Genomic DNA, 15,967 nt, shown 5'->3' on the forward strand with positions numbered 1-15,967 from the left:
ACGCATGCTTTTTGCCACATTTTGGAATATAAACTCAAACCCAAAGTCTTCTAAGAACACTGAGCACAGGAAAAAGATGAGCTGTTTAGAAATTAACAAATAGTTTATGTACTTCCAGGGAAATTCACGCCCTCGTGGGCAAAGGAAATGTGTATCCTGCAGTCTGCAGCACCGAGTGTGGCTTTCAGTGTGTTAGGGGAGATTTCCTGGAGGAGGTGACGTCAGAGATGATTTCGAAGGACTGGTGTTACTAGAAGGGAAGGCCCACAGTTTCAGATCTGTGTTCCCCTTGTTCTCCCCACCTACCGTGCCCTCCCACTCTCATGATCTTCTCACTGATGAGCAGTGATCTTTCAGACTCCGGGAGCTGGTGATGGACAGGGAAGCCTGGCACGCTGCAGTCCATGGGATCGCAAAGAGTTGGGCGTGACTGAGCGACTGAACCGAACCGATCTTTCAGCATTCAGGTCCCGAGTCTCCTCCTCGGTGAGCGTTTTCCTGACATCCTTTTATGACGTAACTCCCTGCACTGACTTCCTTTCTGGCGCCTATAGCGGGTTATTCCATCTAATTTCTTCTGTCTCTCCTCAGTTCCGTGTATTTCCTGTTACATCTCAAGCCCATCCTGTCTGCTCAGTATTTCATTTGTCCTAACGCCATCCACCTCATGCGAAGAGCTGACTCACTGGAAAAGACTCTGATGCTGGGAGGGACTGGGGGCAGGAGGAGAAGGGGACAACAGAGGATGAGATGGCTGGATGGCACCACCGACTCGATGGATGCGAGTCTGAGTGAACTCCGGGAGTTGGTGACGGACAGGGAGGCCTGGCGTGCTGCGATTCATGGGGTCGAGAGAGTCGGACACGACTGAGCGACTGAACTGAACTGAACTGAACTGAATGCCATCCAAGCTTTCCTTAGTCTGGGGCACATGTTAGGTGCTCAGTACTTTGTTTTTTTTAAAAATTAATGAATAAACTTCGCTGGTAAGTGCACATCCTGATTTACAAGCCTTGGCATCGGATTGTGTGTGAATGAGCAAAAAGGATCTAGACAAACATAAGAAACCCTTTGTTAATGTCTTTGACTTGGCCTTAGGGATAGAGAGATTTGTTTTGTGCTCCAGGCCAAAAAATAGCTCTGTGACCTTGAGAAAGTTCTGCTGCCTCTCTGTGCCTCTGATCCTCAGTTCTGAAATGTAAGAGCAGTCTAGAACGATGCAATGTTATGCACCATCCAGTGCGATGCAGTGTGAGACAGGCTTAAGAGCTCTGGGGGAGCACCAGCACTGGAATCCCACCACTTCCTCCTTTGACACTCGGAGCAAGTCCTCTACTTTCCTTTGGTCTTCCCCTCGTAAACAGGGAAGCAGAACACTTACTTCAGCGGGCAGCACAAGGGATAAACTGTAGCAGTCTCTGTAAAGCACCCAGGACGTTCCATCCACTTGTTTCGCCCACCCCACCGCCCCTGCCAACCCAAACAAACAGCACCTTCCCTGAAGGGTTACTTATGAGAGGTGTGTGTGCGTGCGCTAGTCACTCAGCAAAATGCTATTCAATAGAACAGCTTCTCTTTGAACCAACTTGCTTATTATTGTTCCAATGAACTTGTGTGACTTAAACAAGCAGACAGAGGCTTTAGTGTCATCAGGTTTGGAAATAAAGCTGCCTCTGGAGCAAAGACAAAAGAGAACCGTTGAGTCACAGGAAATGTACAGATATGAGGCTGCCTTTGACACCGCCATAGTTTTTTAAGAGAATCTGGGGTTAAGATCACCTTTTTAAAGGAAGCACGCATCTTGTGGACTCTGTGATCCATATGGATCCCTGTGGACAAACCCTGAGCTGGAAAAAGCTCTACTCCCCTTATGCAAGTCAGTCATCCCATCAGATACAAACTGCTTTCTCGCTAACCATGCTGCCTCCATCTCTGTAACTTCGTAGGAAGAGATTCCTGCTTTCCCAATATTTAATATCACTTTTTATGGCCCCTAAAGTTTTCTGCTCTTTTTGCAGCACGTGATATACGAGGTCTATTTTTCATGCTCATACCATTTATGTGTAACCCACAGTGCGTCACACTCTGACGGCTCAACGTCCTTACCTAAATCCTTCAGCATCCAGGCAGGAATCCACACATTCTGAGACTGGGCGGCTGGGTCTCAGTGTCTGTGCTGCTGGGGAAATAGCACGTTAGAAGGTGAAGTTCTTCTGAAGGTTAGTTATTCTGGACGTCAACCTGTTCTCTTCAGCTTTCATGTTGGAAAAGGCAGCTCAGGGAATCACATCGTCACGGCTCTTCTCCCAGAGTGCCCCTGGTATGCTCACTAGTCCCTCAGGACCAGGCCTGATTTGAGAATAGTAAAGGGGATTTTATTGGGTGTGAGCGTGGAGACAGAAAGGACCTTCTTCTGCTAGTGTTGGAGCTCCAGTGGGCTTTATTATACAGCTCCCAACTCACTACTGCACACAAGTCCACACACACATGAAAATGCCCAATTTCTATGCCTTCCAAATTCTTGCAAGACCCCAGACAACATAACTCTACACACATTAATATTGTGTGAGTCTCCAAGTTTTCGGGAAACACTTATATTAAGGTCTAATGTCAGTGCTTTGGCCACCTGATGTGAAGAGCTGATTCATCAGAAAAGACCCTGATGCTGGAAAGATTGAAAGTGGGAGGAGAAGGGGATGACAGAGGATGAGATGGTTGGATGGCATCACCGACTCCATGAACACAAGTTTGAGTAGACTCCGGGAGTTGGTGATGGACAGGGAGGCCTGGCGTGCTGCGGTCCATGGGGTCACAAAGAGTTGGACATGACTGGGCGACTGAGCAGCTAACGTCGTATGGTCATTCATTCTCAATGTGGGTATGACGCCCATGGGGCAAAAATTGGTTCTTGTGAGCCAGAAAAGTCTTGGATGTTTTAATGAGGTGTGCTTCTTCAGACAACCTCAGAAGACAAAAAGAGGTATGGTGTATCTTTGGTATTAAATTTTCTTGAGGGAGAGTAGTTAGGAAAATATCTGAAAAAGCTCTTTTAAGGGGCAGTAATTTCAGAAAGCTTGAGAAGCACTGGCAGTATGATTAGGATTCCCGGCCTAATGTCTCTGATTGTAAGACTCAGAGAAAATCACAGACGTGTGGTCACTTACGAGGACCTTTTTAGCTGAATATTAACTGATCATAAGCATCTGCAAAAAACTGCTGTGTGTTGCAATTTCCTCAGCTTCGTTATTTCTCTTGGCCTATTTTTTTTAAATTGGTGTTTAGTTGCTTTACAATGCTGTGTTAGTTTCTGCTGTAGAGCAAAGTGAATCAGCCACATGTGTATATATATATATCAGTTCAGTTCAGTTCATTTCAGTTCAGTTCAGTCGCTCAGTCGTGTCTGACTCTTTGCGACCCCATGAATCACAGTTTGCCAGGCCTCCCTGTCCATCACCAACTCCTGGATTTCACTCAGACTCACGTCCATCGAGTCCATGATGCCATCCAGCTATCTCATTCTCGGTCGTCCCCTTCTCCTCCTGCCCCCAATCCGTCCCAGCATCAGAGTCTTTTCCAATGAGTCAACTCTTCGCATGAGGTGGCCAAAGTACTGGAGTTTCAGCTTCAGCATCATTCCTTCCAAAGAACACCCAGGGCTGATCTCCTTCAGAAAGGACTGGTTGGATCTCCTTGCAGTCCAAGGGACTCTCAAGAGTCTTCTCCAACACCACAGTTCAAATGCATCAATTCTTAGGCTCTCAGCTTTCTTCACAGTCCGACTCTCACATCTATACATGACCACTGGAAAAAACATAGCCTTGACTAGATGGACCTTTGTTGGCAAAGTAATGTCTCTGTTTTTCGATATGCTGTCTAGGTTGGTCATAACTTTTCTTCCAAGGAGTAAGCATCTTTTAATTTCATGGCTGCAGTCACCATCTGCAGTGATTTTGGAGCCCCAAAAACATAAAGTCTGGCACTGTTTCCAGTGTTTCCCCATCTATTTCCCATGAAGTGATGGGACCAGATGCCATGATCTTAGTTTTCTGAATGTTGAGCTTTAAGCCAACTTTTTCACTCTCCTCTTTCACTTTCATCAAGAGGCTCTTTAGTTCCTCTTCACTTTTTGCCATAAGGGTGGTGTCATCTGCATATCTGAGGTTATTGATATTTCTGCAGGCAATCTTGATTCCAATTTGTGCTTCTTCCAGCCCAGCATTTCTCATGATGTATTCTGCATATAAGTTAAATAAGCAGGGTGACAATATCCAGCCTTGACGTACTCCTTTTCCTATTTGGAACCAGTCTGTCGTTCCATGTCCAGTTCTAGCTGCTGCTTCCTGACCTGCAGACTATATATATATATATCTCCTTTTTGTTACCACACTGAGTAGAGTTCCTTGTGCTGTACAGTAGGTTCTCATTAGTTAACTTCTCATTAGTTATTCTATTTTATACAAAGTATATATGGCAGTCCCGATCTCAATTTATCCCACCTCCCCTTCCCCCCTTGGTGTCCATAGTTTGTGGGTACAAAAGAACTTATTGGTCTATTTTTGAATGACTATTGGAGGCAGAAGGGTAGAATTTGATGTGAGCATAGAAACAGAAAGCAGATTTATTGTCTCCTTATATATCTACTTTCTTGTAATCCTATTCTTGGGAGAGAGGTGGTTTATAGCACAGACCCAGTGGCTATTCTTAAATGGCTCTGTATGCAATATGTTATACATATATTTTCCTTTCCTGGTTCACAAAATGGGCCTTGAGTGAGTCAAAAATTACTTCTTAGGTAATTTTTTTTTGGTACCACACAGATTTGTCCTAAATTGTCTGTGCATATGTAGATGAAAACTACAGCTTTGCTCCAGCTCTGAAAGCTCTGGGGGTGAAATGGAAAGTGGGGATGGAAGGAAGAAGGAAGTTCAGGATAACATAAAATAAATGTGAATTTTGTGCAGATATATCCCCAAACTATTCAAGTCCTTTTGAGATTAATTTCAGTGTAAAGAAAGTAGAAAGAACCAGAGGACAGGGAATATTTGGTCTATTTCTAGATTTGTTCATGCATACATCAAACTCAAAATATATTTCTTCTCTTTTCACTAATCGGTGAAATATATTGAAGATTCTGTACTCACAATATTAAATCAAAAAGTGATTATTTTAATAATCAACTGGAAATAGCAGTCATTAGAGAGAAAATATGTGAAATAAATGCATCCACATTCTAAGTGTGTGCTAAGTCACTTCAGTTGTGCCCAGCTCTTTGTGACCCTGTGGACTGTAGCCCACCAGGCTCCTCTGTCCATGGGATTCTCCAGGCAAGAACACTGGAGTGGGTTGCCATGCCCTCCTCCAGGGGATCTTCCAGACCCAGGAATCGAACCCCCCTCTCTTGTGTCTCCTGCATTGGCAGGTGGGTTCTTTACCACTAGTACCGCCTGGGAAGCCCCCACATTCTATATATATATGTGCACATCTGGAGACATAAGAGACGCGAGTTCAATCCCTGGGTTGGGAATATTCCCCTAGAGGAGGGCACAGCAACCCACTCCAGGATTCTTGCCTGGAGAATCCCATGGACGGAGGAGCCTGGCGGCCGTCGGTCCACAGGGTCTCAGAGAGTCGGACGCGACTGAAGTGACCTAGTGCGCACACATGCAGCACGGGCGTATTTAGCAGCAGAGACGGAGATCGCGGGGAACGTAGCTTGTGTGCCTGGCTAATGCCAGGAGGCGTGTGAGCCTTTACAACCATAATCCTCTCCACATTGGCCATGTTTCATCCTCACAACCACCTTGTAAGTAGAGAGTGTTATTTCCATATCACAAATGGTAAAAAGTGAGGAAAGATAGCACTTAGGTTATTGATTTCAGCTTTATTCCACATATATCCCTGGCCCGAGAGCTGATGTTCAATCTCATCTTTCCCTTTTGTTCTTAGAGTCTCTCTGTCTAATAGAGCTTAGTGGCTGTGGGGCTATGCAGAAATGACAGTGGACAAAGAGCTGGCTGTCTCTGATTCCTCGGCTAGTAGTTTGAGCAAACCTCAAACTAGGCTCACATTAGATTTCCGGTCTCAGTCTGACGGCTCATCCGAGTTTATTGCTCTTAAAAGGCCCAAGCCTCCTCTGCAGTCTCTTCATGGCTGCCTTCATCTCCTGGTTTCTCAGGGTGTAGATCACGGGGTTCAGCATGGGAGTGATGACCGTGTTATTGATGGACACAGCTGTGTCCATGGGCAGTGTGGTGAAGGGCCGGCAGTAGACGTAAACACAGGGCACGAAGTGAAGAGTCACCACCAGGACGTGGGAGGTGCAGGTGGAGAGAGCTTTGCTCCGGCCCTCCCCGGCGTGAGATCGCAGCATGACCAGGGTGACGGTGTAGGACCCCAGGAGCAGGAGGAACCACAGCAGGGTCACCAGCCCATTGTTAGAGATCAGGAGGAGCTCCAGAGCAAAGGTGTCGGTGCAAGCCAGTCTAACCACCTGGGGCACGTCGCAGTAGAAGGCGTCCAGGGTGCTGGGGCCACAGAAAGGGAGCGGAAGCATCAGAATAATCTGGACGGTGGAGTGCAAAGCGCCACCCACCCAGGAAGCCACCACCAAGCCCACCCACACCTCTCTCCTCATGATGGCCACGTAATGCAGGGGCTTGGAGATTGCAAGATATCTGTCCCAGGCCATCACAGAGAGGAAAAAAATATCCGCCCCTCCAGCAAAGTGGAAGAAAAAGATCTGTGTCATGCACCCATTGTAGGAGATGGCTTTCCTCTCTGACAAGAGATCCACCAGGAACTTGGGAACGGTGACGGATGAAAAGACGATGTCCAGGATTGACTTGTTCCGCAGGAGAAAGTACATGGGGGTGTGCAGGTGGGACTCCCAGGTGATGGTCACCATGATGAGGGCATTGCCCAGCACGGTTGTGACGTATACAGCTAGGAAGATGACAAACAGGAACAGCTCCAGTTCCCGGAAGCGAGTGAGTTCCAGGAAGACAAATTCCCTCACGTTGGTGTGGTTGCTCTGGCCCATGATGGAGAGCACGCTCCCCCAGGCCTCCCTTTGGAAAAGACACGCCAGCATGTGAGCAGCATGGTGCTCTAAGGCAGCAACGGCATTGATCACATATTGTTTTTTTTTTTTTTCTGCTTTGTCTTATTTTTAAACTTTTTATTTTGTAGTGGAGTGTAGCGGATTAATGATGTTGTGATAGTTTCAGGTGAACAGCAAAGGAGCTCAGCCCTGTATGTACACCGAGTGCCCTCCCATCCAGGCTGCCACCTGACATTGAGCAGAGTTCCCTGCGCTCTACCGCTGTGGCGTAGGCACTAAGTCATGTCTGATTCTTTTGGGCCCCACGGACGGTAGCCAGACTCCTGTCATGGAATTTTCCAGGCAAGAATCCTGGAGAAGGTTGCCGTTCCTTCTCCAGGGGATCTTCCCAATCCAGGGATCAAACCCACGTCTCCTGTCTCTCTTGCTTTGCAGGCAGATTCTTTACCACGCACCAAGCCCTTAGTTGGCTTGGTTGGGCCCCAATTACTGTTTTCAAATAATGCTGCTCTCGACATTTTGTAAATCCATTTGTGTGTGCCTATGAAAAGCCAGACGTAGACATACTGGGTCAAATGATAAGCTAATTTTCTAATTTTAAATGATGATGAAGATATTGTAAAGAAACAGTGTAGGGGCCCAAGGGGCAGCTGCCTACGCTGAAGGACACAGGCTCCCGAGTCTGTGCCTTCTGGAAGCTTGAAACTGTGGCAGTCCAGAAGCAGATACCCAGTCCATTTCACTGGTATCAAAACCTGTTGTATCTCTTACACTCTCAAAGGGAGAATGAATTGTGTGCTGGCCACACGCAGAATGAGGCTTCCCTGATGACTCAGGTGATGGAGAATCTGCCTACGATGCAGGAGACATGGGTTCAATCCCCTGGAGGAGGAAATAGCAACTCACTCCAGCATTCGTCCCTGGGAAACCCCATGGACAGAGGAACCTGGCTGAGCACGCACGCACATGCACGCACATATATGCACACACACGTATGGAGGTACTGTTTTGATAGTCTTATACTTCAAGCTTTGATACTCTTATTCTTCAAGTTAAGATCTAAAACAAAAACTCCAGCTGTGAAAGCAAGATAAACAGATTCTAAACTGTATCTCATCTGTTAAATTCCAGTGTCTGAAGAAGGTGCCTGATGTCAACTCATTATGTGATACTCAACCTGTACAATAAATTATGAACCTGGAAAAAAAACAAACAACCTAACTCTACTGTAATTGTGTTTGAATACTTGATTTCTTTTTATAAGTAGATACTATGAGCTGAAGTAAATGATAATACTTTTTAACTTCTCAGGGAGATGAATACTGAGGATTTTGTCATCTTAAGAACATAAACATCAAAAAATAAGCTAAAATATTAGAATAAAGTCTAAGTAATTTTTGGTTTATTTTGGGGGAAGGGAAGAACTTTGTAAGCATTACAAAGAAGATGATTAGATTTGGCTAATTAAAATATGAGGATGAATTGAGAGAGTGGTATTGACATTTATACCCTACCATGTGTAGATAGCTAGTGGGAAGATGCTGTATAACACAGGGGGCTCAGCTTGGTGCTCTGTGATGACCTACAGGGCTGGGATGGGGGCTGGGAGGGAGGCTCAGGCGGGAGGGGATATACATATACAGATAACTGATTCACATTGCTGTACAGCAGAAGCTAACACAACATTGTAAAGTAATTAGACTCCAGTAAAAAAATAAGGAATTCCCATGTTTTGGAAAATAAAAAACTTGAGAAAACATATGTGAAAAATATATAAAATAGGCTTCATATTTTAGATATATAGAGTTCTAATCATTTAGTAAGAAATAGATACTTTAAAACAAAAACGGGTCATGATTCAGAGAGAAATAGACTTGGTCATACCATTCATCAAATAAGCACAAATTAAAAGTGTAATAAGATACCACTTCTCATCTAGAAGATCAGCCTATAAAGAAGCGATCCACTGTTGGCATGGATATGGAGAAAGAGACACCTCCATCTACGGTTAATAGGTGTGTATACAGGCACACACTTTCTGAGGTCATTCTGGAAGCATGTGTCAAGACAAAATCCGCAAATCTTTTGAGTCAAAAATTCTACTGCAGGAATACATGCTAAAAAGTGAATAAACAAAATGCTTAATGTCAGGAGTACAAAGAAAGGTCATCACAGTGCAGTTTAGAAGAGATTAGAATTTAAATTGCCATCTGATTTATGAAATTGGTTTAATAAGTTATGGCACAGTAGAGTAATTCAATATTTGTAGCTGTTCAAATTTATTATTTTTAGACATGGTAAGATTCTTTTTTAATAAAAGTTTGAAGCACTGAATATATCACATAATCTTATTTTTTGGAGAAAAACTACATGCCTAGGAGAAATCTGGAAAGATGTATACCATTATCTGTGGGTAATTGGATTTTGGTAGTTTTACTTTAAAAAGATATTCTATTGTTTCCTATTTAAAGAAATGACTGTAGGCTCTCTGTCACCTTCAAGACACCCCATACTCTGCCTGTGGAGAGTTTCTCTCTAAATATATCCATTTCTTACCTGTCAAAAATTAAAAAGACTGTAAATGTCTTCTAATCTTAAAAATCAGGAAAAAAAACCCTCATACACATAATTACAACTTGAAGTAAAGGATTTTTCCTGTTAATTTGAGCTCTGAGGTTATGCTCCTTGTATTTTTCTTTTCCTTCTTTGTAAATTTGTCCTAAGAAAGGTAACTTATTACGGAAAGAGGGATGAGGGAGTGGCAGTTCTAATTATTCTTCTGGGCTGTTCTGGCTCCACGAGGCATTGGCTGGCGGCACCTAGGAATCTAGGGCCCACCAAATCAGATCTCTGGAAAATGAAGTCAGAGATGCTCACTGCTGGCTTCTCTTTTGGATTAAAATGGTTCCCCTTGCTCCTCTGACTTCCCTGGGGGCCCAGACGGTAAAGCGTCTGCCCGCAATGCGGGAGACCCGGGTTTGATCCCTGGGTCCAGAAGATCCCCTGGAGAAGGAAATGGCAACCCAGTCCAGTACTCTTGCCTGGAAAATCCCATGGGCATAGGAGCCTGGTAGGCTACAGTTCACGGGGTCACAGTCAGACACGACTGAACAACTTCACTTTGCTCCTCTTAAAAGGTTTTGGACAGATGATCAGGCCCATTGAACATGGCCTTTCTGTCTTGTAACCTCACAGTTGCCTTGTAGAACTCAGTTATTCAACAATTCTTTCTGAATAGATGAGTGAATGAGTGGATGGCCAGTGCCTGATATGAAGTAGCCACCCAACAAGAAACCGTTCTTCTTTACTCATCTCCAGTCTTGCCTAAACTTCCCTCTATCACGCCTTATTCACTTTTGCTTCTGCGCAAATCAATTAAATGCCAATTCACAGGAGAGTACATTGTAAACTTCAAACATTATATAACATTATCATAATGCTAATGTCATTACATCATCTTGTTTCTTTCCCTGTTCCCAGCTAGCTTTTAATCACTATTTCTTTTTTTAAAGAAAGAGACTGTGCTGGTTACTTTCCTAAACTTTGTAGATGGTCAGTAAATGTTTTTAGAAGTTTTTAAAAAAGAATTTTACAGTAGTCTTTCTTTTTAAAAATTTTTGAAGAATAATTGCTTTACACTGTTGTGTTTGGAGAAGGTGATGGCACCCCACTCCAGTACTCTTGCCTGGAGAATCCCATGGATGGAGGAGCCTGGTGGGCTGCAGTCCATGGGGTCGCTAAGAGTCGGACACGACTGAGCGACTTCACTTTCACTTTTCACTTTCATGCATTGGAGAAGGAAATGGCAACCCACTCCAGTGTTCTTGCCTGGAGAATCCCAGGGACGGGGGAGCCTGGTGGGCTGCCATCTATGGGGTCGCACAGAGTTGGACACGACTGAAGCGACGTAGCAGCAGTTGTGTTGGTTTCTGCCATACAGCAGTGTGAATCAGCCATGAGTATACGCATGCCTCTTCCCTCTTGAGCCCCCCTCCACCCCCTACCCCGTCCCACCCCTCTAGGTCATCACAGAGCACCAGGCCGAGCTCCCTGTGCTACGGAGCAAATTCCCACCAGCTCTGTTTCACACATGGTTGTGTATATATTTCAACGCTACTCTCTCAGTTGGTCCCATCGTCTCCTCCCCTTGCTGTGTCCTCAAGTCCTTCTTCTACATCCATCTCTCTATTCCTGCCCTGCAAATAGGTTGCACAGAATGTTTTAATACAAAAAATAACCTAACTTGAATGTGTCTTGAGAAGCCTCATATTTTACCTGCGAAGCAACAGATTTTAATCAGCCTGAGGCGTGTAGTCCTAAATGACACACCTGCTCCACGAGTTTCACGCGGAATACGCATGGCTGAGCCCCTGCACTGTTCACCTGAAACTGTCACAACACAACTGTGCTAACTGGCTGCTATTTTATCATATGAAAGAAAAAGTGAAAAAAAACAAAAGAATGGACGTTCTATTTTTCAGGGACTGGACATGGAACACTATCAAAGTCATCAAATCACGCGTGCGCCGAGCTGAAGCCGCCTGCTGTTGTGCCTTCAGGGTGCCCTCACCTACTTTTGCTTCAGAAAGGCGAGCCGGCCAGGTTCCCCATCTTCACCCAGACAGACGCGTCACCTACACTGCTCCCTGAGACGCGGCACCGGTCTAACAGTCAGCATGGGGAATAGTGGCAGATATTTGTAGGAAAAGTGCTTTTCACTGGAGAAGCTGGCAGCTGCAGATGCAGTGGGAGTTATTAAAGCGTTACTAAGCAACACGTATCTCTACTGGAATTTTCTGATCTAGCTTCCTGTTATTGCTTTCTTTGTAGTTAAACTCCATTGGGGTCTTAGAGCATACTCTGTATGATTTATGAAGAGAATAAAACGTTTTATGGTCCAGAATGTGATCTGTCCTGGTAAATGTTCCATGTGAGCTTAAGAAGAATGTGTGTTATGCTATTGTTGGATGAAATATTTTATAAATATTAATTAGCTCCCATTGATTAATGGTGCTGTTCAGTTCAACTGTATCCTTGCTGATTTTCTGCCTATTGGATCCATCAATTGCTGATAGAAGGATATTGATATTTCCAGCTATACAGTGGATTTGTCTATTTTCCCCTGTATTTCTATCAGTTTTTCCTCTTATATTTTGACATTCTGTTGCTATGTTGCTAAGTATATACACATAAAGTATTGTGAATTCTTTGAGAGTTGACCCCTTTCTCATTATCATTATGAAGACTCTTTATCTCTGATAATTTTCCTTGTTGTAAAATCTGCTTTATCTCAAATTATTATACCTATTCCAGCCTTCTTTTGATATATCTTTCTCCTTTGCATTACTTTTAATCTATCTCTGTCTTTGAACTTAAAGCTGGTTTCTTATAGAAAACAAATAGTTGCTTCCTTAAAAAAATCCTCTCTATGCTTTTTTATTTTTATGTATTTGTTTTTATTTTCAATATTACATTATTTTATGGATCTATAATTGGCATCAGTTCAGTTCAGTCACTCAGTCTTGTCCTACTCTTTGTGACCCCATGGACAGCAGCACACCAGGCCTCCCTGTCCACCACCAACTCCCGGAGTTTATGCAAACTCATGTCCATTGAGTCAACATTCTATTAATTTCAGGTATACAAAATAATGATCTGATATTCGTAAATATTGTGAAGTGATGACCACAAAGAGATGGAAACCTAACACAAATTACATATATGTATAGAATTTAATTCCCACGTCTATTTTTTTACAAAGCAGATGTGATAATTAAATAGTAATCAACTTCAAATGAGTGGTGTCAACTTGGCAGATTTACAGAATGAAGATGTGAGAGCGTAAGTGACATCCTCGAACCGTCAGAATCGGCGACCGTTGGAATTCGAACCTTGATCATCGAGAACTATTCACCTTGCTGATCATATCAGATAGCAGCTGTGAAGTGTCTGGCCCAATGCTCCATGAATAGCAAACAGTCAGGAAACACGAATCCTTTTATGTGCGTTGTGGGGGGTGGTGGAGAGCATCTCGGGGACTGATCCTTCTTCAGTTGGAGAAACATACCTAAACTGATAAAACAGAGGAGTTTTATTGGTATGCAAGACCCAGGATGTTTTGCATATATTACCTTATATAATCAGCTCTTGCTAGTTTTCAGTGTCTTAATATTTGGGCTAAGTTTGAGCTTGACCATTCGGGTTGCCAGCTTGGGTTTGACAGGTGTCTTGGCTGTGAGAATGAAATGGCAAACACTGATACCAGCACTTTTTAACCCTAGTGGAGTCAGACAGTGAGTTGGGATGTTCGTCCGTGAGTGCGCCCTCTCCGGGTCCGGACCTTGTCCTCTTTCGCTGCGGTGCCTCCCTTTATCTCAGGTGCTTACAGATCTGCTTAGCTTTCCTTTTCAGATCCTTCCTGAAGAAATGACCGTGAAACGTAAAGAATACCCTTTTTTAAAAAAGGAAACGTTGGCACTTTAAAAGGGGACTAGCCTTAAACAAACGGATGAATTTCAAAATTCCAGGCAGTAAGGTACAAACAACATGGATGTTAGGGATCTCCCTGGTACTGAGAATATATTCATATGTGCCCAGTCGCTCAGTCGTGTCAGACTCTTTGCAAACACACGGACTGTAGCCCACCAGGCTCCTCTGTCCATGGAACTTTCCAGGCAGGAATATTGGAGGGGGTTCCCATTTCTCCCAACTCAGGGATCAAAACTGTGTCTCCTGCATTGGCGGGTTCTTTAACACTGAGTCACCTGGGATATGCTGCTTACTAATTCTTTGGGGAGGGGTCTAAAGTGAGCAACCTCCTCAGAAATGTTTTCTTTCGAAGTTTTTTTTTTTTTTTTCTCCTTAGGAGCAAAGTTTCAAACACGGGTCAGGAGGCTCACCAGAGGGTGCCATTAGAGGAGCAGAAGCAGAAAGGGGAGAGTTTGGGTTGAGTTCATAGGAAGGCAGGGAAGATGAGCGTCATGCCTGGAAATGAAATGTTAAAGGAGTTCCTGCATCTGGCTGAGCTCCAGCCATAGCCGAGCCTAGGTGGTACACAGTCACACAGGGCAAATACCAGCGGACAGCGGGCAGCCGCTCCCAGCCGGCCTGTGCCCTAACAAGTTTATATTTTCGTTTATTCTTGTTTGGATACAGTCTAATCAGGCACATGTAGCTCCTTCCAGTCCCCAAGCTGCTCTCTAATGAGACAGAACACTTGAAGCTCATTTATCCTTCCTCTTGATGCTGGGAGTGTGTGTCTGTGGGCGGATACTTGAAGTGAGGGGGCTTCCCAAGTGGTGCTAGTGGTAAAGGACCCGCCTGCCAATGCAGGAAGTGCAAGTGATATAGATTCGATCCCTGGGTCGAGAGGATCCCCTGGAGGAGGGCACGGCACCCCACTCCAGTGTTCTTGCCTGGAGAAGCCCATGGGCAGAGGAGCCTGGCGGGCTACAGTCCATGGGGTTGCAAAGACTTGGACACAACTGAAGCAACTTAGCATTCATTCACTTGAAGTGAGAAGACAAAAAGAGATTGGAGAGAGGCTGTCACCTCTAAGAATTTCTCTTCTAGAAATATTAACCTGTTAATATCCACAGCTCCAGACAAAAGGGGAGGGATCTTCAAAGTCTATGGTTAGAAGTGCATTTAGACAGCTGGTTCTCTACACGTTTCCAAACGATTAGCTACATTTACCCCGTGAGTGTTTCTGCCAAGGAAGGATTTGCAAAAAACCCACAGCTTCACAAATTAATCACTCTCTGAGGTGTCAAGGACACAGTCTTATTTACATTTTCTAAAAGCAGAGATAATTAATCTCCGTCCCAGTCACCAGACCCTGAGATTCACTGTTAGCCACACTATAAGGAAATAATATAAACACCATACTCTGCAAAAGCCAACATTACTAGGAACAGTGAATAATTCATTTATCAAACAAATATTTGCTCTGTCCCTACTGTGTGCCAGACACTTTGGTAGGTTCTGAAAGAACAATAGTGAACAAGAGTCACTAACTGTCCTTCAGGAAGTTGTAGAGTCCAATCTGAAGGAGATCAGCCCTGGGATTTCTTTGGAAGGAATGACGCTAAAGCTGAAACTCCAGGACTTTGGCCACCTCATGTGAAGAGTTGACTCATTGGAAAAGACTCTGATGCTAGGAGGGATTGGGGGCAGGAGGAGAAGGGGATGACAGAGGATGAGATGGCTGGATGGCATCACTGACTCGATGGACGTGAGTCTGAGTGAACTCCGGGAGTTGGTGATGGACAGGGAGGCCTGGTGTGCTGTGATTCATGGGGTTGCAAAGAGTCGGACACGACTGAGCGACTGAACTGAACTGAACTGAGACTAGTGTAAAGGCTTTCAGGTGGCTCAGTCATGAAGAATAGCCTGCCAATGCAGGAGACGCAAGAGATGAGGTTCGATCCCTGGCTCGGGAAGATCCCCTGGAGCAGGAAACGGCCACCCACTCCAGTACCCTTGCCTGGGAATTCCCATGGACAGAGGAGCCTGGAGGGCTACAGTCCATGGTATTGCAAAGAGTTGTCCACGATGCCCCCAACTCTGCCCCCCTGCCATCGGCAACCAAAAGACTTCTTACCTACACACCTATGAGATAATAAATTTATATTGTTTTAAGCCAATAGGTTTGTGGTAATTAGTTACAGCTGTGATAGTAAACTCATACTTGGAGATTCTTTAGATAAAACGATGTAGAGGCTACATTTTATTCTGCTTCTGTGTAGGGCTCTCTCATGAGATCAAATGGAGGGTCTAGAGTATATGAACTGAAAAAGTGAAAGAAAAAGTGTTAGTCGCTCAGTTGTGTCCAACTCTTTGCAACCCCGTGGACTGTAGCCCAGGCTCCTCTGTCCATGGGATTCTCAGGGCAAGAATACTGGAGTG

At 44.5% G+C, this 15,967-nt stretch overlaps 1 protein-coding gene across 1 annotated transcript; it reads right to left on the minus strand.

The window, feature by feature from the left end:
• Nucleotides 6,095-7,039, minus strand: LOC102169036 (olfactory receptor 4D6). The gene has a single exon (XM_005690330.2). It carries the CDS (start codon nt 7,037-7,039, stop codon nt 6,095-6,097), a length of 945 nt encoding a protein of 314 aa, XP_005690387.1.

Source organism: Capra hircus, chromosome 15, assembly GCF_001704415.2.
Source record: "Capra hircus breed San Clemente chromosome 15, ASM170441v1, whole genome shotgun sequence".
NCBI classification, from domain to species: domain Eukaryota; kingdom Metazoa; phylum Chordata; class Mammalia; order Artiodactyla; family Bovidae; genus Capra; species Capra hircus.